This window comes from Mirounga leonina, unplaced genomic scaffold (genome assembly GCF_011800145.1).
Source record: "Mirounga leonina isolate KUSES-001 unplaced genomic scaffold, KU_Mleo_1.0 Mir_101609, whole genome shotgun sequence".
NCBI lineage: Eukaryota > Metazoa > Chordata > Mammalia > Carnivora > Phocidae > Mirounga > Mirounga leonina.
The window spans coordinates 3829784-3857269 of NW_023270164.1; the positions used below are offsets into that span (position 1 = coordinate 3829784).

At 40.2% G+C, this 27486-nt stretch overlaps 1 protein-coding gene and 1 pseudogene across 2 annotated transcripts in view; one reads left to right on the plus strand and one right to left on the minus strand.

Moving 5' to 3' along the window:
- Positions 1-954: 954 nt before the first annotated feature.
- The window catches only part of RPGR (retinitis pigmentosa GTPase regulator), a 51954-nt gene continuing 25422 nt past the window's right edge, over positions 955-27486 (minus strand). The window contains exons 12-18 of one of the 2 annotated variants that reach the window (XM_035002984.1): positions 25493-25590; positions 25092-25157; positions 21714-22670; positions 11833-11946; positions 10356-10413; positions 8997-9085; positions 955-1654 (exon numbers count right to left, since the gene is read on the minus strand). In XM_035002984.1, coding sequence (XP_034858875.1) covers positions 1448-1654; positions 8997-9085; positions 10356-10413; positions 11833-11946; positions 21714-22670; positions 25092-25157; positions 25493-25590 — 1589 coding nt within the window. In that variant the 3' untranslated portion in view covers positions 955-1447. The remainder of the gene's footprint in view (positions 1655-8996; positions 9086-10355; positions 10414-11832; positions 11947-21713; positions 22671-25091; positions 25158-25492; positions 25591-27486) is intronic. The other variant, XM_035002978.1, reaches the window with a different exon arrangement.
- Positions 23762-23927, plus strand: LOC118010654 (annotated as a pseudogene).

A 27486-nucleotide genomic window follows, 5' to 3' on the forward strand; every position in this document is an offset into this window, starting at 1 on the left:
ACCTCTAGAGCCTCTTTGAAAGGGCTCACCTGATTAGGTCAGACCCATCTAGGATTATTTCCCTTTTGCTTAAAGTTAACGGGTTAGGAATTTTAATTACATCTGCAAAACGTCTCACCTCTCCCACATAATGGAACCGAAGCAACGGCGTGGTATTTCATCATCTTCACGGTTCCTGCCCACACTCAAGGGGAAGGGAGTATTCAGGGCAAGCACAGCCCTGACGGAAACCGTGGGGGCCATCTTAGAATCCCGCCCGCCACAACTGGGGTGCCTTAGTACTGTCAGTGAGCTGTCTCGCGGTCTATAGCCCACGGCTCGGTGCTAGAGCAGCAACAGCACGATCAGAACTCCCTAAATGTAGTATTTGCACAGGGGACTATTTTGTAAGATTTCAAGATCGCATCTACTCTAGACTAACGCCCCTCTGCGTGAAACACAAGAATGGAGTTTCTTTTCCTGTCTGCAAATGGCGCAATGGTCACCGTGAGTGAAGAACAAGTGTGCTAGCCGGGCGCTGGGATGGTGAGAACGAGGGCGGCGTGCCCCACTGAGTGGGCAGGATCCGTGAGCGCAGGACGGCAGCGGTTCTGTCGGGGTACACCTAGCAGCCTTATGCTTCCGATCCCCGCGGCGGGGGGCTGGGCCATGGGGCCAGCCCGGCTACCGACAGCTGCAGCGAGCAAGCCTGGCTGTGTCTGGTCGGGCCAGAGGCCGAGCTGTGGCAGGTGAAACACTCCAGATCATACCACAGAATCTGCCGCATTTCCGTGCCACGTCGCCTCCCTAAAGCAGACTGGGAGGCAGAGAAATTTCGAGTTTCTCCACGAAGATGTACTGCTTACAGGGTGGCCCTGATATTTTCTTTACTCAGAGGTAAATGAAGTTTGTGTCTCGCAATATTTTCAACATAAACAGATTTTTTTGGCCCCCGTTCTGTGAACTGACAGAGAATTCCAAGTACCTCTACATTTTATTCATACTCATACATTTAAACAGTGGAAACGACCAGATATAGTTTATTAAAATGTTCATTAAAAACAGTTTTGACTCAGTTTTTTAAAATTGCAGATACATTAAAAACTGTTACAGTGTCATGAGATTGCAAATGTTGCCTTATGAAATTATAAAGAATTTGTTTAGTAAAAACTATGAAATATTTTAATTTAAACTTCACATATAAAAATATATATTTTATTGCAACACTGAACAGTCAAGGCCACAACACTTGAAGGAGAGTTTGAGATACACATATTTTAAAATTGCTTGTCAAAAATATTAGCATAAATAAATACCAAAACTGGTCGCAATATTCAAACCAAATAAAACATATTATTAAACTTGTGTCTTTAAAAGTTTGTTATCAGAAACTTTCCTTCAGAAGTCAAATTGTTTTTCAAGTATAAATTACAATGTGCTTGGTGACCACGGAAACATAAATATGTATTTATAGTATCGTACAAGATTTTGACCTTCTCTCCATATTGGGGGGTGAAGTATCCTGATGATTTTGCCCCATGTGGTTCTGGTTGGCATCTTTCTTACTGCTTTTAAAAGCTATTTGATCTCCTATCGGTTTTATCTCTGGGAGTGGCTCATTATTACTCTGCATACTTTTCTGACTCGTCAATGACATCCTTTTAAAGAGGAAAATCTAGAAAAAAACCCACACACACAAAGAATTCATTTCAGTAAGTGAATAGTCACTTAACAGTATTTAGGGGGTATAATTTTCAACTAGTCTTAACATTATTTCATCACATCTTTACGGGGCACCATGTGTACAAAGGAACACTCTCAGTGTCCATCAGCCTCTTCTTTTACCAATGGCAATCATGCTTCCTCCCCGAAACAAGACCTTTCAGGGTTTAACTTTCAACACTACCTCAGTGCCTTGGTAATACATTATCATTTTTCTTCAAAGAGTAAATTCAGTATTTCACTTTGTTGTGTTGTTAAGAGAAAAAAAGAGGAAAACTAGGATATTCTGGAGGAGGACAGACCTCCCGTTCCTATAGATCAGAACTTCTGGCAAAATGTGAGCGCTGCCAAATGATGGCTTTGGGAGCCCCAGGGGTCTGACTAGGCAGGTGGATATATGGATCTGCTGTTCAGGGGAGGCCGGGGCTGTGAACAGGCAGATAACAGCCGGACAGAGGAAAGCAGACGCCACAACCCAGGGACTGCAGGCAGGCAGAAAGGAGAACAGAAGAAAAGAGACTGAGGGAGAGCCAAGTGTGAGATGCAGGCAGAGGAGTGAGCACTGGGGACAGAGCTTTGTAGAAACAAGATCAGGAAAGAGAGGCACCTCAGAACTGAGGGAGGAAAACGTGTTAAGAATGGAGTGCTCAATAGGGTACATACAGGAGAATTTGAGAAAGAGGACGATGGAAAAGTCCCATGGGATTTTAGCCCTTTAGAGGATGTAGCCAGATAAAATAAGATTCCTGAAGAGTGACAACACATACATACGTTGGTTTTGACAAGATGCCAAAAACAACAAAAGCAGGTGAGGACTTGGCTCCTTTGGAAACCAAAATGATGTGAATAATAGCTGGCCTTTAGTCTTTAAAGAATGGAGGAACTCAAGTGAAAAGTGGCGACCCAAAAAGTCAGAGTCTAGAAAAAGGGTCTGTGGGCTACAATGGAGGAACTCCTGTTTCATTTCTGCTATTGTGGAGGAATCTGTATCTTGAAAAATTCTGCTACTACAAAATACCAAGAAATGCTGAATAAGTGCAAAAAACATAATTTTATAATGTGTAAGTAAGTTCACAAAAACAAAATGAAGGAAAATCCCTGTGGGCCAACAAATGAAGAGGGAGCAGGAAACCTCAGAGGCGAGGGAGGAATGAAATGGCATTTATTGATCGCACAACTTAGACTCATTTTGTTAATGTATATTTGATCTCATAAAATGTGGAAACTTGGTACTGAGACCCCTCCACAAAGTAGGGACCCTCTAAGAACTATGCCCTTAATGTAAGTCCACCTACAAACATTGGGAGATGACAAAATACCATGGCTCTCCTGGTCTATGCTTTGAGTGAAGGAGAACCATGTTTTCCTAATGAGAGGCTGGGGTTCCCATTTACTTTACTGGTGTAGGGGGGAAAGCCCTAACTAACTGAGAAATTAACTGAAAGTGGTCCTGGAATGGTAACACCCAGGGGAGCTAACAGAGGCTAATACAAATTCTCTATGGATGGATATGCCTCAATGTAAGTCTTAAAGGGGTTCCACAAAAAGTCCCAGTTGAACATGCACTCACAATCCGAATTTCAAAACACATAAGGAAACAAGATAGTACTAGCAAGTCAACCAGAGCAACAAACAGATTTAGATTGCTAAGGATGTCTGACATTGGAATAACTAAATATACACTATAAAATAAGTATGTTTAAATTATTTAAAGGACCAGAATAAAAAATATGAGCACAAACAAGATACTAGTTTTTAAATGATTGATTTGAAAAAGAATCAAAATAGAATTTCACTTCAAAATGTGAAAAATATAATCACTGAAATAAAAATGCAACAGGTAGGTTGAAAAGATTAGTCTCAGCTGTAAGGAAACTATGGAATCAAAGAGCTCTGAAATATGAAAGCTCTGAAATTCCCCGAAATATTACTTAGACGTGGACAACGGGAAAGTAACATTAAAAGACATGGATAAAAGAATGAAAAGTTTTGTATCAGAATTCCAAAGAGGAGAGAGGAAACATTCAAATATATAATGGATGAGAATTTTCTTAAACCGATGAATGACTTGAATTCTCAGATTCAAGAGTCATAATGAATTAGAAGAAAGTTAAAGCAAAAAAATTCCCATCTAGGCATCTCATAGTGAACTGAGGTACATCAAAGATAAACAATGTAAAAAAACCAGCCAGGGAGAAATGATAGATTATATACAAAGTTATCAGCAATTATACTAAAGCAAATTTCTTAATAGGAACAATGGGAGCAGATATCAAGAGAAAAATAACTGCCAACCAGCCATACGATCATTCATTTGCAAGTGAACAGAAACTAAAAAAGTTAACTACAAAAAGAAATCTATGACAGGAACTTCCAAAAGATTTCTTCAGGGAGAAGAAAAAGGATCCCAAGAAGGATATCTGAGATGTAAAACGGAATTGTGAGTAAGAAAGTGGTGTAACAAATAATAGTAACATTTGATTGGTGAGGCCAAAGAATTAAAATACTGGATACAATAATATGTAAAATGGAAAGGAAGGGGTGATAGGAGAGAAAACTCTTCTAAGATCTTGGTATTACTTGAGGAAAAGACAGGAACATTAACTAGCTTTAGATTTTAGGTAGGTATGTTAAAAAAATTTAAAGACAAAATCCAGCTTATAGGCCATCTACAAGAGACTCATCTAAAACACAAGTAAAAGAATGAAAAAAGATGTATCGAAGTGCTGATCAAAGGAAAGCTAGTACAGCTCTATTAATAACAGATATACTTTAGCATTTTTTAGAGATAATGAAGAATACAAATAGTAAGATGATAGATTTAAATGTAACTGCATTAATGATCAGATTAAATATAAATGGGCTAAATGCTCCAATGAAAAGACAGGGATTTTCAGATTAGATAAAAAAAGCAAAACCCATCTTTTTGTTGCCTAAATCAAATGCACTTCAAATACAAAATCACAAACGAATTAAAAGTAAAAAGATGGAAAAAGACATATAACTCTAATCAAAAGAAAGCTAAAGTGGCTATGCAATATCAGACCAAGCAGATTTCAGAGCAAATATTATCAGGGATAAAGAAGTCATTTCATGATAAAGGGGTCAATTAATTAAGAGAATATAACAATCCTAAATGTTACAGAACCTAATAAGAGCTTTAAAGTACATGAAGCAATTGGGGCGCCTGGGTGGCTCAGATGGTTAAGTGTCTGCCTTTGGCTCAGGTCATGATCTCAGGGTCCTGGGATCGAGCCCCGCATCGGGCTCCCTGCTTGGCATGGAGCCTGCTTCCCCCTCTCCTTCTACTGTTCCCCCTGCTTGTGCTCTCTCGCTCTGTCAAATAAATAAATAAAATCTTTACCAAAAATAAAATAAAATACATGAAGCAAAAACTAATAGAAGTACAAGGAGAAATAGATGAATCCACAATTGTATTTAGGGATTTTAATACTCCTCTCTCAATAATAGATATTACAAGTAGACAGAAAATCAGGAAGTATAGGAAATACTTAAGCAACGCTATCAACCAACTTGATGCAATTGACATTGATAGGACACTCCACCCAACAACAGCATGCTTCTCAACCTTCTCAAGTGCACATGGAACACTAACCAAGATAGACCTGATTCTGGGCCACAAAATAGGTCTCAATAAGTTTAAAAGGACTCAATTCATACTGAGTATGTTCTCCAATCACAATGTAATTAAATTAGAAATTAATATCAGAAACCTCAATGGAAAATACCCAAATATCTTGAAATTAAATAACCCATGAGTCAAAGAAGAAATCAGAAAATATTTTGAACTGAATGAAAATGAAAACACAACATATCAAGTACTTCAGAGAAAATTTATAGAACAAAAAGCCTATATTAAAAAATAAGAAAAGGCTCAAATCAGTGACCTCAACTTCCATGTTAAGAAACTAGAAAAAGAAAAGCAAATTAACCCAAAGAAAGTAGAAGAAAGGAAATAATAAAGATTAGAGTGCACATAAAATATAATACAGAACAATCGGTGAAACCAAAAACTAGTTCTTTGAAAAGGTCAATAAAATTGATAAACTTCTAACCAGTTCATCAGGGAATAAAAAACAGAAGACATAAAATAAATCTGACAAAATCTATGCAAGACCTGTACACTAAAAACTACAAAACATTGCTAAGAAAAATAGAAGACATCCATAAATGGAGAAGTATCTTCATGAGTTAGGAGACTTAATATTGTTAAGATGTTAATTCTTCTTAAATTCATCTGTAGGTTCCAAGCAATCCCAATCAACATCCCAGCAGGCATTTTTTTCCAGTAATTGACAAACTGATTCTAAAAATTCATATGGAAATGCAAAGGGCCTAGAATAGCCAAAACAAGTTCGAAAAATAACAAAGTTGAAGGAGTAAAGCTTCCTGACTTCAAGACTTATTATGAAGCTACAGTAATCAAAGACAGTATGGGACTGACACAAGATAAACAGATCGAAGGAACAGAATATAGACTCCAGAAATGTGCCCACACATGGAAAAGTTAACTGATTTCTGTGAAGACAATTCAGTAGAGAAAAGGTAGTCTTTTTTCAACACATGGTGCTAGAACGATCGGATGTCCATATGCAAAAACAAAAAACAAACAAACAAAAAAACCCCACAAACCTTAATTCATACCCTCACCATATAAAAAATTAACTCTGAATACAACTCAGTAATATAAATGAATGAACTATCAATACATGCATGGATGGATTTCAAAACAATTATGCTGAACAAAGGAAGCCAAACAAAAAGAGTATACAGTGTAGGATTTCATTTATATAAAAATCTAGAACTTACAAAATAATGTATGATGATAGAAGGAAGATCAGTGGTTTGCTGAGGACAGCAGGGGTCAGGGGGCATAGACAGGGGTCACAAAGAGGCACCAAGAACCCTCTGCCAACAATGGCACTGTTTACTCTCTGGTGATTATGGTTTCACAGGTGTATGCATATGTCAAAAGAAATCAAATTATATACTTTAAATATGTGTTGATGTAAGTTAATGCATCATTTACTTTCTAAGCTTTAAAAAGTTTGATTTGTTTGGCTTGGATGGTACAAATAGGTTAGAGACACTCTAGATTAAAAGAGGTCATATGGGATTGACTAAAAGAAAATCTCACCTAAATCATCTATTTCCTTTTTAAAATATGGAGAATAACAGTATATTCTTTTTTTTTTTTTATAAAGATTTTATTTATTTATTTGACAGAGAGAGACACAGCGAGAGAGGGAACACAAGCAGGGGGAGTGGGAGAGGGAGAAGCAGGCTTCCCGCGGAGCAGGGAGCCCGATGTGGGGCTCCATCCCAGGACCCTGGGATTATGACCTGAGCTGAAGGCAGACGCTTAACGACTGAGCCACCCAGGCGCCCCAACAGTATATTCTTTAAGTAGAAATACATTTATTACTGCTTGACTTTGTAAATATGATTTTCATTACTTTTTGTTTCCTTTAACCAAGGACATGTACATTTACTGAAGCATATTTTCCCATTAGGTATAAATGAGAATTTGAGCAGAATCCAAGTTTAAGACTACATTCTTCAGCCTGGCACCTGCAGCCTGCTGTATCCTGGCCTGACCTCACCTTTGTCCCGTCCACCGCTGCCATTGCTCGGGCCCCCTGCCTGGCCTGCTCCTACGGGAGCATGCCACTCCCCCCTGCCACATGGCATTTCTCCCCTGGCTCCCCTCTCTCCTAGCCCTGTGTATCCAAATCCTCGCACCGATGGGCAATGCCATGCTGAAGGCTGGACAGCCTGAAAAATTCCCAAAACTCGATCGTGTGTTCTAGAACACACATTTTCATTTGGTCTGTGTGTTTCAAATATTTTCTTCTGCTCCTTCACTTCATTTACCCTCGTAGGTTCTTCTGTCTCCTGACTCCTTTGCTTTTCATCTCCCGCCCTCATATTTGACTTTCTTTTCCAGACTCTTTCCCTGAGCTCTTACAATTGGAAAAAAAGTCTTCACAGGACCGCTATGAAGTAGAGTAGAATATCTGAAATGTTCTTTTCTACCAGACAGAGAGAATCTGTTCCTAACACTTGATGGTACACGTTATAATTCTAAGGAGGAGAGTAATTCTGAGAGTATCCTTTGAGCCAGGTCACAGCTATCTCTAAACATAAGGCAATTTTTATAAAGATAAGAATACTCACAAAGTAATTTTTAATAAAAGATAACAACAGGGGACCTGTGCCAAAATTTTAGCTTGAAATTTCTGAAGTAATTCTGAAAGGAATTTCAGAGTGGCAAAAGACAGGCTGTTTACTCCTCTAAGGGCTGCTCCTGGTTTTACCCTCCTCCTGTCCTCTTCCTTACCTCCTTACGTTTTATAGTTCATTATCAACCAAAAATATTTACTGAGCATTTACCATGTCCCATATACCAGGGACTGTGCTACATGCCAAGGATCCATTGGAAAGCAAAACAGAAAATAGTTTTTGTCCCACAGAGCTGAAGGCCAGTGGAGAGAGAAAGTCATAAAGCAAGTAAATGTACACTTCACTATGAAATTGCCAATTACGATAAATATAAAGAAGGATGAGAAAAGGGTGTTACGTGACAGAATAGTAATGGGACATAATTTATCTAAGTGCAGCTGGTCACAAAAGGCCTCTATGTAGAAATAACTACTTTAAGCTGAAACCGGAAGGCTGAACAGGAATTAACAAGGCCTTTCATTGATCTTTTCTTCCACATTTCCTCCTAATGCTTCTACCTGGAAATGTGCTCTCATGATTACAGAAGGTTCCCCTGCAAGTGGAAAGAGTAACTTCCAAGAAGAAGAAACATATCTCTCAGACTATTAACAACTCCAAAACAGGTATTTGGCAGGAGAGGCTGACGTAGCGTGTGGTCACGTTTCCTAAGCAACAACATCCTTATTTTTGCATTCATTCTCCTATTTCTTGGTTTTGACTTACTTTTTTCTAGACTCTCATGATGATTATACTCATAATTTAAGCAAGAAAGTTCTTTTGTGTATCTTTTCCTGTAAGTTGAATCAGTGTGAATGGGATTATTGAAAGGAACATGCTATTAAATTCTGGCTGGGCCACCTGACTCCATCTAAAGTCTAGGAAATAAATAGCTATGTTAAAACATGAAACATCACTTGAAATTCTTCACATGTTTTGGGGCCATAAAACCTCATATTAAGGAGGTAAATTATATGAATCACTATATAAAAAGTAAAAGGAGCAATTCAATACTTTGGTCTTAACACTAAAATGAAAAAATAAATTTCACTTACCTTTGATTTTTTGACGTCTTTACTTGGTGTTGATTCACTATCTTCCAGGACTTCTGAAGAACTGCTCTTTGCACGGTTATGCATGTTTCCTATAATAGAATATATTGAGAAATATGTTTTTCTAATAACGAGAAGAAGGAAAGTCCTGATGCCCTCAGTGCAACGCTATCAAGCCTGACCTACGGGGTAGTACTACAGAGAGCGTATCACTACCGCTGAGGCAGTAGACAAGGTCTCTACTTCATAGTTCCTAGAGGGCTGAGTTAAGGCAAAAAAGCCTAGAATGACCCGGCCAGTGTTGGAGATGTTTGCATGACAAGTACCCAAACACAGCTACAAAGGTAACAGTGAGTGTCAGGAAAGAGTTCTGTAAAATATAAATTACCTTTTTAAATTAACCTAGTTATAATTAAATTCTTTGTACTCAAATGGACATGTTACTTTTTGGTGTTTCAAATTCATCCACAAGTTATATAACGGAAAAATAATCTTTAAAGTATACTCATGAAGTATATGCATTCTTATAATTTTATATTATCAACTACTTAAATCTTACTTTTAATTAGTTGCAAAGAATACTTACAGACACTATTTTAGTAAAACTTACTACTCTGTTGAAGTTAGAAGGAAAAAAGCATGAAGGGAAGTCCTCCTCCTCCTGCCTAAGTTCAGATCAGATATCTACTACTATGAATGGTTATTTTTAATGAGAACACAGCAAAAAGCACACTTTGATGTGATGGTGTGGAACATAATATAAGGGTTGTACAGCAAAACCCAGATGATCTGGCTGTAGAAAATGTAGGTCTCCAGGGTAGTCGCAGTCCCCTCTATTCTGTGGCACCTGTTTTCCGACACCAACAGTCAGGCCTGGGAAAGGACCTGTCTTAAATGTCCACGATAAGATGAAAGACCCACGTCTGAGCCCTGGGGGAAATAACGGGATGGCCAGCCGTAGCTCCAGGCCAGCCTGGTCTTTAGCAGTGGGGTCTGGCAGTGCCCACCAGAGACATAAACTGAGATGGGGGACAAAAGCCCAACTTAACACTACTGGTTGAAAAGAAAAAAAAGGGTAGTGAAAAGCCTGTCCTGAACCACTTAACACTGATACACGAGTAGCTGGGAGTGATGCGAATATTTTATATGAAGAAGCCGTGGTGGTGATTAATGAGAACAAGTACTCCTGTGTCACGTATTTCAGCGCTTGTCATGAGGCCCATGTGACAGTAAAAGGCAGGAAGCAGAATACACGTCTGTAGGCTTTAGCGCCTCAGCTACAGCATATGCGTGCGTACATATGCATGCATGTGTGCGTGTATGTTAAAGTAGCTGGCCTTCTGAAGTCAAATGTGTTCACACCTTTTGGATTTTCATTGTATTCACAAATAGCCCGTTCCTCTTGGTTGGTTTTCTTGTCCTATAAAGGATAAAGAAACAATATAATAAAAAACGTAATTGTGATGGGCTGGAAAACATCATCTGGGTTTTAGGCAAGGGTTCTCGAGTCAGCCTCTAGCTAACAACATAAACACGTGACTACTGCTTCACTTTGCTGGGCTTTTGCCTCAGATGCTGAGTGACTGCTAACGTCCCTTCTAGCTTTAAGTTTTTGGATTCCAAAATGTTGTATGATTCAAGAATTCAACTCCAAGAAGATTCAGGAACGTTAGTTGGTAAATGAATTGGCTCAACATTTTACACTGTCAAACTGGAGTTTCAGGAATTCTGTTAAAGAATTTCAGGGACTACCCAAACTGGAACTCATAAATATTCCTTATAAATCTTTCCCTCCCTCTGAAAGAAAACAGTAACGGCTAGAAGCTTTTTTTTTTTTTTTCCTCAGTGAGAGGAAGGAGTCTTGAGAAAGGAATTAAGAAAATGATCTCGATAGCACAGCCCCATTTTGTAAATTAAAAATACATGCACATGAAACAACACAGGTTTACAGGTACACATTCAAATAAAAGGATAAGCGTGTTTCAGTGGTTGTCTGTGTTATGGAAAAGGAGAACACAAAGGGAATCAATTTAAATAAAGAGAAGCCTTGCGCAGACCAAAGATGCAAGTGATTCATCAACAAGAAGGTATGATTAGAGGTACAAAAACTGAAAATGAAAACAAATCGACATAGTGTCATTTTCAGTTTCGTTTTCTGAATTCTGTACCTATGAAGTTAACCCAGAGCAACATTAGCAAATGAATGATTTCAAACCTATCAACTGTCTCCTAGCAGTGTCCCTCTTGGACAAAACTGCCAAATAGAAGAGATGTTTCTGGCATCCCTAGCTCCACTTTTAGGATGACTTCCTCTTCCTCAGTGATAGCTCCCCCTTTTCTTCCTATAATTCCTTTCTTCTACACCACATCTGTACAGAACTGATCACAGCCGGCTTCAAAGACCGCTGTGAACAGCTTTCACTTGTCCACATACATGTAAATATACACATGTATGTGTGCACACACCCACGCCTCATTCCTGCCACCAGTATAGGGCTCCTAACTTTGTAATTTGATCATTTCAAGGACCCAGTGCTGAACTTCTCGGTTAATTTCTCAACAGTATATTGTACTGGCCCATATCAGTTCATTTCCACTCAAGCCGGGAACAAACTGCTACCAAGAAGTGTGGAAAGGGTGTTAGAAACAAAGTGTGCCTGATTTATAAATCTGCCAAAGCTTTTCCTATAGCGCATGAACCAAGTTATTCAGAGAAGTATTTCTGCTCCCAAAGGAAGCTGGAGTCTGCCCTCTGCAGAGACCATGGAACTTGCTCTTAGGCAGGATCTCAGGATTTAAGCACATATCATCATACCTTTTCAGTGGTGTCAATCAATACCTTTTCAGCTGAGTTGTCATTGGCTTCATCCGCTGGTATGTTCTTCTTGCCTTCCGGATATTCATCAATTTCCTCATCCATGTCCTCTAGTTCTTCATCTGAAAATTCATGATCCTGTGTCAAAATTGATATCAGGGAAGAGGTAAGATTTTCTTTTTTTAAAAGAAACAGATTTGATATTGCAGTCATAAATAATTTATATCATCTCAAAGAATACACAGAATATGAATTCAAATACTGAAGGCAAAGAAATAAAATGCTGCATAGCCTATCGTGCATATCAAGTTACTATATTACCAAGGCTTTTCCGCACATTGATCTATTTCAACATTCTCGATGACTAGGATTCCCAAAATTCTATTAGCGTCTACTACAAGGTTAAAATGGAAAAAAAATTAAATATGCTTTCTGAGCTGTCTCAAAAGAATGCTTTTAAACTTTAGAGAAGTTAAAAAGCTTTCTACTGTAGCATTATAACATAATCATATCTATATATTATGCTCATTTTCCAAAACATAGGGATTTAAAATCACTTCAGAAGTACAATTCACTGATATTCACGAGAGAGAGTTAAGTATAATTACTTACATTCCAGGAAGATAAAGGGACATAGGCAGTTTAAATGGTTTGCTCTCGGTTATTTAAAGCAGAGGGAAAACCAGAGGCAGAACTTAGTCTATCTGGTCCTGTCCAACTAATCCAAATTATAAGACAGTCTGTCTATGGATTTGATAGAGTAAATCATGTAATACTAAATATAGGTGAAAAATATTAGTTATATTCTTTATTCTATACTGAGTTTTTTTCAGTTTCATATTTTGGGTGGAATACTGCTTATTTTTTTGTCATTAAGAGATCAGGCTCCTTATTGGACTTTTTTTCCTATGCTTTTCATTTATGCACTTCTCTAATGGCCCCTAAAATAGGTGAGGCAGTAAGTAATTAATGCCCTTTACTCCCTTGAAGGATGTTTTTACAAAGTTCACCTCGCCATATTTGCCTCAGGCGATATACACCCTTTATATCCCTTCAACACAGTAACTAGCTTCTCATGGTTCACCTTCCTAGTTGCTGTTTGGCTAAGGATGAGCGGGACACCCAAAGAATCTTTAGTGGGTGGTTTGAAAATAATACCTCTCATAATTAACTCACCTTTCTTCTGGCAAAATACCAAATGTGAGAGTTCAGGCTAGGGTGATTTACTGTTACTTAGTAACAGACGTTAAGTGGCATCCTCAGGCCAATAGCACTAAGGGTGTGGCCTGATAGCATTTTCACCAAGGACAAGCAATCCAGAAGCGAAGCCTGGAGATTTAAGAGTTTCGTTACGCTGAGAGGGCTTGACTTAGGTTAAGCAAAGGTCATGAGGCGGTGCATGTGGGAGGGGAACACAGAGAGGAAAACAGGGTACCAGGGTAGACAGCTATATTAAAGGATGTGCTGCATGTTTAGGTTGGGTAGGGTTAACTATGAGGTAGCTACCATTTACCAATAATTTCTAAAGCTTTCTTTTTTTCTGCATAATTTCCCCTCTAAGTGACTTATATTGTATATTATGCCGAGCCAGAAGCACATAGAAGGTAAAATGATCAGAGACTACTTTGGAGGGGAATGGGAAGCAAGATTAACTAGATTTAAGATTTATGGCTGATAGATAGATGTAGTCATGAATGTATATAAACGAAGGCCAATTGGAAAGAACAGTGTTCCCAAGACAGAGAATTTCAGACTCTGTCCATCTGTCTCCCACAGGGAGGGGTCAGTGAGCTGTGTTGCAGCAAAGTCCTCTTCTCTTGGAGAATTCTGCTAGTTTAGCACCTGGGTCAACTCCCATCATGCTAGTTAACTAAGATATTAATGTAACCGTAAGACAATATCATGCTATTATAAAAAGGAACAGGACATTTTATCTTATTTTAGAAATAAGCAAAACACTCATTTCTTATAATGAACTATAAATTTACTCATAACTTTATGAAAATCTGTAACAATGAGTAACTGCTGGAACGGTATCATTTTCTAAATTTGAGAAAGCTCTTAGAAAACATTTTCACTAGAAATCACATCAGTTGTAGAACTTTGCACTTAAGCACATTTAGAATTAATCTATTCACATCTGGACAACTACTCTAAATCACAGTACTTACCTTCAAACTGAAACAATTTAGGAGAGATTGGCAGAATACTGTCATTTTACAAAGAGAAAGGGCAAAGTTTAAGTACATTCTTGTCACCAGAACCACATAAGACGTTAAGTAGTCTAGAATGGTCAACGGAAACACGTCTTGTGTTGGGACCGCAGGAGCGAAGGGAAGGGGGCCTGGCTCTCGCAGAGGGACAGTTGTCTTGCTGGTCAGGCACAGCACTGGGAGCTGCAGTCTTGGGTGTGGCCCAGGGCCACATTTCTTATGGGAAATATCAAGAAACCGAAATGTTCCTCATGAGGTTTCAGTTTGCTTAAGAATACTACATTGCATACTGGAGAAACTTGAGGTTGCTCTCAGCAATTGGCATAGTGGTCATCTGGGGGGATGAGAAATGCCTGGAAGGGGGTTTGAAGGGAAGCCGCTGGGGAGCGCTCTACCTTGATCTGGGTGTTGACTATGTGGGCGGGTTCACCTTGTGGAAAATGCACTGAGCTATACACGCACGAGATATGCTCTTTTCTAGATGTATTATATTTCAAGAGTTTTAAACAAGTTTTTTAAAGCGACTATAAAGTATAAAATTTTGTGCTACAATTCTCAATTTATGAGATGCCTCAATGTCATATAGGGTAGACAATGTTTTCCAAATAGGTTAATAGAGCATAAAACCTTATATCTACATAATACCACGTGGGGAAATGTATATATTTAAAATCTCAATCTCAAGGCTTTTAGGACAAGAAGGGTTAACATGGAAGTTCATGTTTTTACTGCACTGGAACTCACTGAGGCAGGAAGAGAGAGCGGGGAGGGCATTCAGTACAAAGACCTAGGTACTGCTATCCAAGCTCTGTACCATCAGCCACGGCCTGAGCAAGGGGTCTAATAATATTACTTTACAGTCTCTCTGTAGAATGGGAAAATGACACCAGCAATACCTACCTCAGAGGGTTCGTATCAAAATTAAAAAGATTATTTACAGAGAAAATAACACAAGCAAACAATGAGCATCTGTATATAAGTGATTTTAAGACTCCCTAGTATACACTGAGGGCCATCAAAAAACAAGATGCTTGGGCACCTTTTTGCCATAAAGTCCCAGATCTTATCACTAGAAAATAGTTGATTTCAAGTGTTCACGTATTTGTTCTACCCTCTTGCACAGCTCCCTTTACTGTCTGCCAGGAGCCCAGCAGCTAGAACAAGCAAGGGAAGAAAGCAGGACCCATCAGGAGCAGCCTAGGACGACAGGGAAGTGGAGGGGCGCCTTGGCTGGACTGTGGGCCAGTGCTGCCTCAGGTCCAAGTCAAGTCCAGAAAACACTGCTACAGTATAAAGTTTCCCGGTATTTCAGTGTTGGCAATGGATTCAAGCGTTACCAAAATCACTGTGTATACCAAGCGAAGTGAGTCTGCAAGCCAGGTTGCACCAAAGGGCTCCCAGTTTGACCTCCAAATTATTGCCTTCTAATGTCACTACTTTACAGTCTCTAAACTCCTCCTCCTTTCTATGTACCAATCCCTTAGTTCATTCCTAATCTGCTATTTTTGCCACAAAATCCATTCCAGTTTGACTCTTGTAAGCAGGCCTGCAAAAGTGGCTACAATGCTGAGGATACAAACTTCTTGCTGGTAGGCAATTTTACTCTTTATGTTTATTTTTTAACCTATTTTGATAAAAACATTAGGACACAGGGAAATCTGTCGTCCCGTACCATCAGCCTTTCACCACGCTTCAAATGTTGAATGGCAGTACTGGACCCACGTATGGTGTGCAGACTTTCACTCTACCCTATATTTAAGGGGGTTATCATTATTGTTACTTACTTCATTCCCACAGATATACTTCCATAAGCCAATTTTGGGGAGGGAGCAGCTATGTTGTACTTAAACAGAAGTCAGGTCCACATGACTAGATGTTCATGCACATCTGTCAGTGACCTGGAGATTCCTGAGGGTAGTTCTTACCTGACTTGATGTAGTCAGAGGGGTTAATTAGAGGGACACGGGTTACCATTTGCTGAGTACCTCTAACATGTTTCATGTGTTAACTAATTTAACTATCCAAAGACCCCTCCCTTTATAAAAAGAAATAAATAAGACTCAGAAAGGTTAAAAAAAAAAAAAGAAAAGCTTTTCCAGGTGTCCACACAGCTAATCTGTGAAGGGCTGGGGTGTGAATCCAGGCCTACTGGGGGCCAGTGCCCAGGCTCTTTCCCGGCTCTGCTCAAATACCTGAAGACCAGAACAGGTGCCCTCAGGGCTGTTCCCCAACCCCCCCCCCCCCCCCCCGCCCTGAAACTGACAGCTCTGTAGTCTCTTCCTTTCTGCTGATCAGCTCACTTCAACAACATCCTGTGCTTATATACCCTTGTATATACTAATAGCAAGTGCAAGTCTAAGGTGTTTTCCCCCAGGGCATCAGAGTCCCTGACTCTAAGGCGGCCTTCCTGGAGCTCCCTCTTTGCTGGCAATGTGAGCTCTGGCCAGCCTTCTGCTGGGCCTCTCCCAGACCTCTCTGCAGCCCTCCACCATGCCTTCCTTGGCTTGGGTGGCACTTCTCTTTCCTAGAAAGTGTCCCTACACCGCCTCCTTCTCAGACTTCCCTTTCTCAACCTCCCCATTAGCTACTGAGCTTTCCTCAAACTCTGTCTTCAGTTCTCTTCTTCTCGTACTATGAGTGCTGCCTCTCACTCAACTTCATGGTTTCAATGACCCCTAAAAGCTGGCGATACCCAGCAATCTCCCCTGAGTTCCAGGCCCACACATGTATCTGTCCGCTGAACATTTCCTGGGTCAACAAGCCCAAGCAGGCTCCTAAACCTGCCCCTACTCCTGTTCTCAGCCTTGGCCAATGGCGCCCTTTCCACCTGGCTCTTCACACAGAAACAAGAAAAGCTTGGCCTTCTCTCTCCCTCCAAGTTGCATCTCTTTACTAAGCCCTCCAATTCTATCCCTAAAGCTCTCTTGATAACACATGTCCCCAACTCTGTCCACTGTCTAGTCCCCTCTTCTGTCTCTGCCTGCTCTCCTCGAGCTGCCTCCTAACTGGCACCCCTGGCTCTGGTCTTGTTCCTCTCCAACCCACCCTCCATATTGCTGCCAGACCGTTACAAAAGCCCAAGTGTGATCACCTTACTCTTGCTGTTTAACATCTTTCAGAAACACATTAAGGTCCTTTGCCTCTCTACCCAGAACCAAAAGACACTCTTAAGTTGTGGTCACACTGAAATACTCTCAGGGCTCCCATCAACTGGGAAAGCCCTGCCCCTGCCGCTTGCATGACTCGCTTTTACTTCTCACGACTCAGCTGACATTTCCCCGTTGCCCCCTGGAAGCCCTTTCCTAGCCCTTCTCTGCTGAAGTGCAGAAGTGGCTGCTGAAGTGCCACTCCTGAAACGCTCTATTGTCTGGGTAAAGTTTCTGGTCAGCCTATAGAAACAGCCAAGAGTCCCCTGAGATCCGGAACTGTATCTTACTCTCGGCATACTCAAGGCACAAAACCACTGTCTTCTTAATTAAGGGACTTCATGAAGGAAAGCAAAAGATTTGTTTTCAGATCATATTTTTATCTTCGGGTAGCCCTGGCTAAAAAGAACACAGGAGTGGGGGTGCGGGATAGATCAGGTAACTAAAGGGCATTGTTAAGTCATAGTTAAAGGCAGGGCCATGGGAACTCCTTTTACCTGGTGTCCTTTCAAGACATCTGTACCCACCTAATGTCCCTGACAGGTAAAAGGGCCACAGGAGGCTGCCTGTAAGCGGCCCTCGTTTCTTGAGCTCTCCCTGATTTGGGAAAGCTTCCGTTCCCTTTTGGGTGCTTGCCATGTACATGCTTATTTGTTGAGTGAACAGTATGTACCAGATATTAAGTTACAGGTCAGGGACACTGGGAAGAGTGAAGGAAGAAGGAAGTACAGCACCTTCCTCTATGGTAGCATTTTATCTTGAATGTATACGTGCAGAGCAAGCTGACCTCTATAACGCAATTACAAAAAACATTTCATTGCACTCACCTCAAGAGTTACTGGTTTGGCAGCAGCAGATGTTTCTGTGATACTCCTTTGTAGCTTACCTGAAAATATTTTTCTGCCAGAGTCCTCATTTGAAACTGTAACTCAACGGATTCTACACACACACCCCTCACGCTGGCCTCAGTAATAACCAGTGAGAAACTACAATAAAAGCTCGATCCACCAGCAGATGGGGACAATGAAGAAGGAACCAGTTATCCCGATCTGTTTTACCAAGTACTAATTCACATCTCAAAATGACGAGGCCCGTGCTCTTGACCAGAACACCATGCCTGCCCGAGCTACTGCTTCAAAAAGAGCATACAACACTTCGGTTGGCCAGGGAAATGTGAAGAAATGGGTGGGAAATGTGAAGAAATGGGTGGGAAATGCTGTTGGAAAGTGGCTCTCTAGGCCAGCTCAAATACTGAGATGGGCACATGCTCTGAACACCATTTCAGTGTTGCTGGCTGGTGAGGTCTCGCCTTTGACATTAACAACTTGAGGGTTAAGAGTTTCTTTTCTCCCTGAAGCCTTTTCCTTTATGAACTCCATTCTATCGTTCATCTCAGTTCATCATTTTAAGTCAACGTTTTAAATAAACATGTTGGGCCCTAGCATTAACAACACAGCGCACACACTTGATCAAAGCACCAATTCCATTTCACTGACCGTCACTGAATGTGGCAGAATTGGATAGAACCCTGCAATGCCAAATTCGCGTGTTTGGTTAGTTAGGGGAAGCGACCAGAGATCCCTGCAGCTAAAACAAAACCTACAGTTGCTCCTAGGAGTTTCTTCTCTTTGTATTCTAGTCTTTCCCCCCATATTCTTTCTCACAGAGAATCAAATGTGCACAGGATTCAGCTACACAAAATTCACAGGAAGTTTACCATCCAGATTCTCCTTGCTAAAAGTAGAAGAAATCCCTCATGCCCAAGATATGGAAGGGACTGGGGTGGGAAACCAGTTGAAAAGGGAGCTATGAATAAAGAACAAATGATCTAGCTGTATGAAAAATACTGAAAGTTTTAAGGGAAGATTGAATTTACACTAATCGAAATCTAGCCTCTCGAAAATTCAGTATCTAGTGTTAGTTTCTCTTTCCACAAACAATTACTGATGGTATACATTTACATTTTATTTTACTTGAAACATTCTGACGAGCAACAAACAGAATTACAGAATAGTCAATGAAGAACACACTGAGGGTACATAATAGACACTGGGAATGACGATTCTGATAGTACAGTTAAAGCTCAGAAGTTATAGTTTAGAAATACAGAATGACAGAACACAAGATACATTAAAGCTCTTCCTAAGTTTTTAAGAGTAAAGAACAATATATAATTTATAGAAAACTCAATTAATTTTAAAGTACAATTTTTCTTCTAACTTAAAAAACTTTTATGCAAATGACAAACACAATGGGAGTAAATCAGCCTGTTAGAACAAAAGAATCTGAGAGTTAGGAGGGACTATAGTTCTATCATCTAATCCGCTCCATTTTACACGTGAGGAAACTGAACCCCAGTGAGGAGCTCTGCCTGGCTAATAAATACTTACAAGTTTTACATACTTCCCGAATATATGTTTAGGTTCACCTCCATTTCATGAGATATACTGCCATTTGTCCAGACAGTAACTAAAAGACAGCACATTAAGATCTAAGCTCTGAATCCAGCTGACACTTGGTAGATTGTTGCAAAAAGGACACATAAAAGGTAAAAAAAGAGCACTATTTTTTTTAAATGCGAATTCTTCATTTTAGCTTTACAATACCATCCACCTTATAAAATTATTCTACGTAGTAGGCACACTGAAATCAGAGACCAAAGAAACTCATAAGAAATGAGATGTTTTTATAGCCTTGAAGGATCTGTGCCATCTTTAAAGGGACCAGTTTGTATATACAAATGCAACATTCTTATAGTATACTATTTCCTAACTCTGTCTTTAATGAGGAATATATAATGTTAATTATCTGCTATGACCTTTTGATATTTTCTAGTGACAGATTTATAATTTGGGGGGAAAATATACCAAAATATTAGTTTAAGAGGAGCCAAATTTACCAGTGCTTTGTGTTGTCTTTATCAGTCTATATTGTACCACACATAAAGTAACCATGACAAAAAGCAATTTAATAAAACATATTAAGTGCCTATTACGTGTAAGATGCTCAAACTGTTGGCTGGTCAACAGTTTTAAATTTAAAGTTTGTTAAATTTAAAATTTAAATTTTTAAAAATTTAAAAACTTTAACAAACTTTCAAATTTAAAGTTTGTTACTTCAATTCTAGATAATGTGGTAAAACATTATTCCAGAATCTTTTGGAACCTGGTGGCCCATTTTCTAAAAGTTGTTTTGACCGCACTGGCATTTTGAACCTCTGTACCTCATGCTCTTTCCCTTTGCCCTCTGTGTTAGTAATAAACTTTGGGGGGTATGCCTTATCTTTGTCATATTTCACAGATCCTCTGATTTTGCTTGCTTTGTTGGACCCTTTTCCTTTACCCGGTCTTCCCTGCTTTTCACTCTCTTCATCTCCTGTCTCCTCGTATTTCCCCTCTTCTTCCTCAGTGTCCTCCTCTTCCCTCTCCCTCACTCCCCACTCTGCTTCTTCCCCCTCACCCTCCCCTTCCTCCTCTCCTTCCTGGTCCCCCTCCCCTTCTTTCTCCTCCTCCTCTCTTTCCTCCTCCTCCCCCTCTCCTTCCCCCTCCCCCTCTTCTTCCTCTTCCTCCCCTACCTCCTCTTCTCCCTCTCCTTCCTCTTCTCCCTCCCCCTCTCCTTCCTCCCCTGCTTCCCCCTCTTCTTCCTCCTCCCCTGGTTCCCCCTCTTCTTCCTCCTCCCCTGCTTCCCCCGCTTCTCCTTCTTCTTCTTCCCCCTCTCCTTCCCCCTCTCCTTCACTTTCTCCTTCATTCCCTTCCCCATCTCCTTCCTCCTCTGCTTCCTCCTCTCCTTTCTCTGCTTCTCCCTCTCCCTCCTCCTCCCCTTCATCTTCTCTTTTCTTTCCTTCCCCCTCTCCTTCCTCCTCCACTTCCCCCTCTCCCTCTCCTTCCTCTTCCTCCTCTTCTCCCTCTCCTTCCTCTTCCCCCTCTCCTTCCTCCCCTTCTCCCTCTCCTTCCTCCTCCACTTCCCCCTCTCCTTCCTCCCCTTCTCCCTCTCCTTCCTCCTCCACTTCCCCCTCTCCTTCCTCCCCTTCTCCCTCTCCTTCCTCCTCCCCTTCACCTCTTTTCGTCCCTTCCCCCTCTCTTTCCTCCTCCATTTCCCCCTCTCCTTCCTCCCCTTCCCCCTCTTCTTCTTCCTCTCCTTCCTCCTCCGCTTCCCCCTCTCCTTCCTCTTCTCTCCCCTCTCCCTGTCCTTCCTCTTGTCCTTCTTCCTCTTTCCTTTCTCCCTCCTCCTTGCCTTCTTCCTCCTCTTCCCTGTCTTCTTCCCCTCCTCTCCCCCCCTCCCCTTCCTTCTCATCTCTTTTCTCCTCCCCTTCTCCTTCCTCCATCCCTTTGTTTCTTTCTTCCTGATGGCCTCGTTCCCCCTCTCTTTGCTCCTGGCCCTCCTCCTCTTCTAGGTCTTTCTCTCCCTTACCCAGGCCCTCTATTTCTCCTCCTCCCTTGTCTTCCTCCTCTTCTTCCTCCTCACTTTGCCTCTGTTCCACTCCTGAATTTCCCTCCCACTGGATTCCCTCACCTCCACCTCCTGCCTTTCCCTTGCCTTCACTCACCTCTGCTCTGTCTGTCAGGACGTCTGGCAGGATGTCTATTTCCTCCTCCTGTTTTCTTGCTGGCACCTTCACATTTTCCTCACTTGCCTCTACCTCTTGCTCCTCTATTCCACTTCCTTCTGCATCCTCTGCTCCTTCCTGCTCTTCGGGGATCTCTGACAAGTGGTCACACTTAAAATCATATCTTGCCATGAATCTGGACATTTTGTGTTCAACCTCTTCCTCAAGTACTTGTTCGAGAAATTTTCTGCTATACCACAAGTTTTGCTCGGTTTCCACTTCGTCATCCTCATTCTCTCCACTACTAAATTCTACTGACTCGGGCTGCTCGAAGCTGTCAGTGGTACCTTGCTGACTTGCGCTTTTGCCTTCCAAGTAACTGTCTGTCTCCTCTATAGATTCTCTTTCGCTGTCAAAAATCACATCTCGCTTATTCCTCTTACTGTCCTTAACAAAATCGTTACTGTCTTCATCCTCAATATTCATGTCTCTATTTGGTAAGTCAAAGAACATATCAATATTTCTTAAATTCTCTTCGCTTTGTCTCCTAGCCTTCAGATCTGCCATTTCCGCCAGCTCAGTTTCCTTTTCAGAGACTGTTTCTTTTGCGTCTGGATCCTTCTGTCTTTGGCCTCCATCACTTGCCTTTGCTATTGCCTTACTGTCAGGTGGATAAATACAGTGCTTACTTTCACGTCTAAATAGCTCTCTTTGCACACCCTCTGCACGGGTGTCAGCCCGAGACCCAGGCTGGCCCGAGTCATTACCTACGTCCTCATCTGAAAATGCTTCCATAGTCATAGCTGCTTGCATCATGTACATTCCTTTGGCCAAAAGTTGTTTATAGGCTTTCCCCTCTTTCACTGTTTTAGACATCTCGTCACTTGCAAATCCTTTACTATCATCATGTCCAGAGTGAGCTGTACGCTGCTTCAGTTTCTCAATTGTTTCTTGTTTCTGTAAATTTTTGAAGTAATCGTCAAACTACCATTAGTTGACAAAGGTAACTTATCATCTACTACAAAACACTGCCAAGATTTTGCATTACTCTAAGTTTCGCTAGCAGAATAAAAATGTCCAGTTTTACCAGACATTTTGCTCAGATTTGGCTTTCACTGGAGATAACTTCTGCCACTCTCTGAGTCTGCAGCACCTTGGATTCTGCTGTGGCACACATGTCTGCATGCTCACTGCCTGCTCTCAGGATGCCACTACTCACACAGGACCATCAGTATGTCTTCTCTACCCCTTTTCTTAATCTGAATCAAGTCTTAAATAGAATACCTTTCCAGACTGTGCAAAATACTGGTAAAAACAATGTACACACTTCTCTTGCATGCAGTTGGGTTCAGTTTCTTTTCCTACCTTCCCTGTTATTTTAATTGTCAAATTTTGATTGGTCTTTTAATTCCATGAAATTCACAGAATTAAAGAAAATATGAAAATGTTAAATATTGGAAAAAATGAATAGCTTACTTCTACAAGAAAAATCTGAAATGAAAACTACAAATGAAATCTTTTTATCAGCATACTAAATAATATGTTTCTTTTCAAATTATTGACCCTCTTCCTTTTATCTATTATATTCTTTAATTATCATAACTTGCATACATGAAACTAACCACTATGTGGAAAAATATCTAGGGTAAAATGTTAAGATTTTTATAAAAACTATGAAATTAAACACTGCAATTTGAATGATACATTAAGAATATGAAATTCATTTCTTGCTAGACAAAATAAAACAAAAATCAAATTGTTGACCTAAATTCTGTAAGCTAATGAATTGAAATATTTGATGAATTTGCATCTCTGGAGAGTAAAACCTCACTAAATCAAGTGTTACAAATTGTCATGACTGCTAGGCTTAGGAAGAGGTCATTTTTTTGCCAAAAACACCAAAAATTAAAACAGCACAAGTTAAACATCAATATATGGAAATATTATAATAAATCTTTTTTTCATTCACTAAAATAAGTCTGGTTGGGCCTCTACTTAAAAGGACTACGTGAAGTATAAAATATATATCAGTTTAAAAGGAAGTGCTGAGCTTTGCGCAGTGGCAGTATCGTAGCCAATGAGGTTTATCCGAGGCGCGATTATTGCTAATTGAAGGGAAGTGCTGAATAGAAGAGAATAAATACCAAAAAAAATAAATAAATAAATAAAAGGAAGTGCTTTCCTTCTGTTTGTTCTAGGTCCTATTCTTTAAAAAGTCACAATTCTTTCAAGAGCCCTAAAGAGAGGCAGAGAGGCCCAGTTGCCAGAAATGATTTTTAAATGTATGTCTCTTTATTTCCCTAGCACAATCAAATAGCTCAGAAGAGGCAGAGCCCTGGGTCTAAGAGAAGAGGAAAGAGAGACACAGGAAAGATGTCTGCCTGGAAGTGTAGTCAGTCAATAAAGTCAGTCAACCTTTGCTGAGCTTCCACACTGGGCTAGGACAACAGTTCTCCCATATTCAAAAGCAATGCTGTTACTCACCATGCCTCTCAGTAAAACAGAGGTAAGACTAACAAAGACTGGCACTAAATTTTTACAATTCAGCAAGATTCTCTTGCATTTCGGTGACTTTGACTTTAAGGATTTTTAGCTTAATAACATGGCAAAGGCACTGGAAATAGAAATTAAATATTGTCTAGAAGCCTTCTTCCTTCAATTCATATTTCTTCAACTTACTTTTCTAATCCCCAAACCCCACCTTCCTTTCATCCCGTAAAGTCTGGTCCGTAAAGTCAGAAGCAAAGGATTTCAGGGCAGGCCTTTACCTCTCCAGGGTTGTGAAAACCACCAACTATTCCTTCCTCTTCCTATTCACTGGTCATTCATTAAAAGTCTCTCTTTATCACCCATGCATGGTTTCTGATTAATTTCCAAATGTTTAATTTTGTTCTTAGGCTATCAATTCTGTGATAGATTAAAGCCCATTCCACACACTGGAAAAGCAATTATCAAATGTTTTCACTAAAACCACCAAATTTTAGAGCTAGAAAAGATGTTAATATCACATTTGAGAACAACACGGTAACTCAACCAAAGTCATGCTCAACCCAAGTCCGAGAACCATTCTGATCAACAGTAGCCTCTTCTAATACTTATGAACTGCCATAATAATCCTTTGCTTTGATGATAAGAAAATGTGGCTACTATGACTTGTTAGTGACACCAAAAAGCAAATTTCAGCAATGAAATCCTGTCATATATCCGAAATATATACCAACAGAACAAACCCAAGTTGAGGCTACCTACAATGTAATCCTCTTTTAAAATCTAAAGTAAATGAAGACTTATCTTTCATGTATTCTTTCCAGAAAACTTTCAAGAAAAAATATAAACTGTTCTTACCCACCATAATGAAAATAACTCTCTATGTTATACCTTTTGTTTTTGAATTGGTGATAATTTTAATGACTTCTCATTGGAATTCAGGCTCATCATATGTGTCTGCAATAAATAAAAAGTATATGTTCTAAAAAGAATAAAGACTATATATAAGATTATATATTTATACATTCTTATATATAAAGTGAACAAAACAGTTCAGACAGTAATATAATCTACTCTCAACTGCATACTAATGATATGAGGATCAAAATTAATTGTATTATATATAATCTATACTTCAATAAAATAATAAACATATAACATATAAAAATAACAAACAAAATGAAACCAAAACCTTTTATAATGCAAGGAACAGCACAGAATGTACACATATACAAATACATGATGAACTGAAATCCAAACATATCTATACAGATAAATAAGAAAACCATTACCATATTTAAGACATCAGTAGTTTCTCCAAGGCTCTCTGAATCTGTTGCTGAAGAATTGTCTTCCTCTTTCCCTTTGGCCATTTTATCCTGGAAATAATCTGATTAAAAGGGAAAAGAGAAAACCAGCTTTCAATGGAAAATTGAAAGACAACTGGACAATAAATTATTCTGTAATATAAAGTGCAGGCATAATTTTACTAAAGTCCTTTAACCTCATGTTAGGGGAATTGAACAGAATTCATTCATAGTGATAAGAGGTTTTAAAGTCTATTTCTGAAAGTTCAAAGACTTCCATGCTGATGAGAGAGCAACTGCTTCCTTCATATGAACAGGCAAACACTATACCTTTGGGAGAACTACTACCTAGGTATCAAGCACTGTAACAGTGAGTCCCCAAAAAGGGTCCCAGTGACCCACATCCTCCTGATATGGGTCCCCTTGTGTCGTTCCCTTCCACATTTTACCAGGTTGTTCCATATGGCCAACAAAACAAAGCAGCCATAATTGTGATGTTATTGCAGCTTCTATCTCGGTCCCCCCACTCTGTCTTTCTTGCATCACTTTCTCCGGGGGAAGCCATGCTAGGACCATTCCTAGGGAGAAGTCCACGCACTGAGGAAGTAAAACCTCCTGCCAATGGCCACTCGAGTGAGTATGGAAGAGCATCCTTCAGCCCCAGTGGAGCCTTCAGGTGACTACAGCCCCATCTGAAGCATGATTGCAACTGCATGAAACACTCTGAGCCAGAACCCCTCAGCTAGGCTGCTCCTGGATTCTTGACCCTCACAAACTCTGTGAGATGAGTTTTAAGGCCACTTGTTATGTGAAAAATCAGGTAACTAGTACAAGCACCTAGAAACTTTCATGGAAAACTGCCAGGTTATTATGTCATCGAGCAGGTAACTAAAACTTACGAGCTCTACTTGATGTTACATTTTTCTCAATTACTACACCCCCACTTAGCACCCACATATTTATTTGAGAGGAGCTCCTGAACGAAGTCTTTGCTAAAAATGCTAGTCCCCACTGATCTCGGCCTTATAAATTCATTCAATTCAAAGGAGCAAATAATCAGTTTGTGTTTATTTCATGTGAAGTGCTACATGCAAGATAATCAACTTAATTAACGGCTCATTCTTAGTGAACTTATCATCTAAAGGGAATATAAAATATAGGATATACTGGCATGAGAAATCACACCCGAATGTCGGGAATCAGGAAATGTTTCACTAAAGAGGTGCGGGGAAGAGTGAGTAGAATTCTGAGATGCAGCGGTGGAGGTGGACGGAGAAGAAACTGAGGCCCAGTGCTAACAGAAGCAGCAGAATGGCTTCTACTGAAGGCTGACCATGTGCTGGGAACACATGCTTTCACACGTGTCGAGTTACCTCCATGACAACAAGAGAGGTAAGCAGCGTATCCCCACTTCACAAATGAATAAATGAAGTGCCAAGTGTCGGTCTCAGGTCTGTCTTGACTTCACAGCCTTCTCCACTAAGTCTGACTGTGAAGAGCTCAGTTTGATCAAAATTAAGAGTTGGGAAACTTTCTCTGTAAAAGGCCATCTAGTAAACATTTTAGGCTTTGTGGCCATATACAGTCTCCATCCTAACGACTCAAACTCTGCCGCTGTCATGTCAAAGCAGCCATAGGTAATACATAAAGGAATGGCGTGACTGGATTCCAATAAAACTTTATTTACAAAAACAAGTGGCTGGCGGGATGTGGCTCATGAGCCGTACTTTACAGACCTGTGACCTACATTAAGGTTATAAGAAAAAGAGTACTGAGAGATGAAGCTACAAAAGCAGGTGGGAGTTCCATGGGGTAACTTACACTTATTTTCACAAATATTAGGGATTCTCAGAAGCCCCTGGAGCAGATGGGAACTAAAGCTGTGCCTGAGGAAGACTGATGTAGAAAGTGCTTAATGGGATAGACTGGAGAAGGCAGAGAATGGAGGTTTGGAAAATAGAGAAATCATTGAAGCTCAC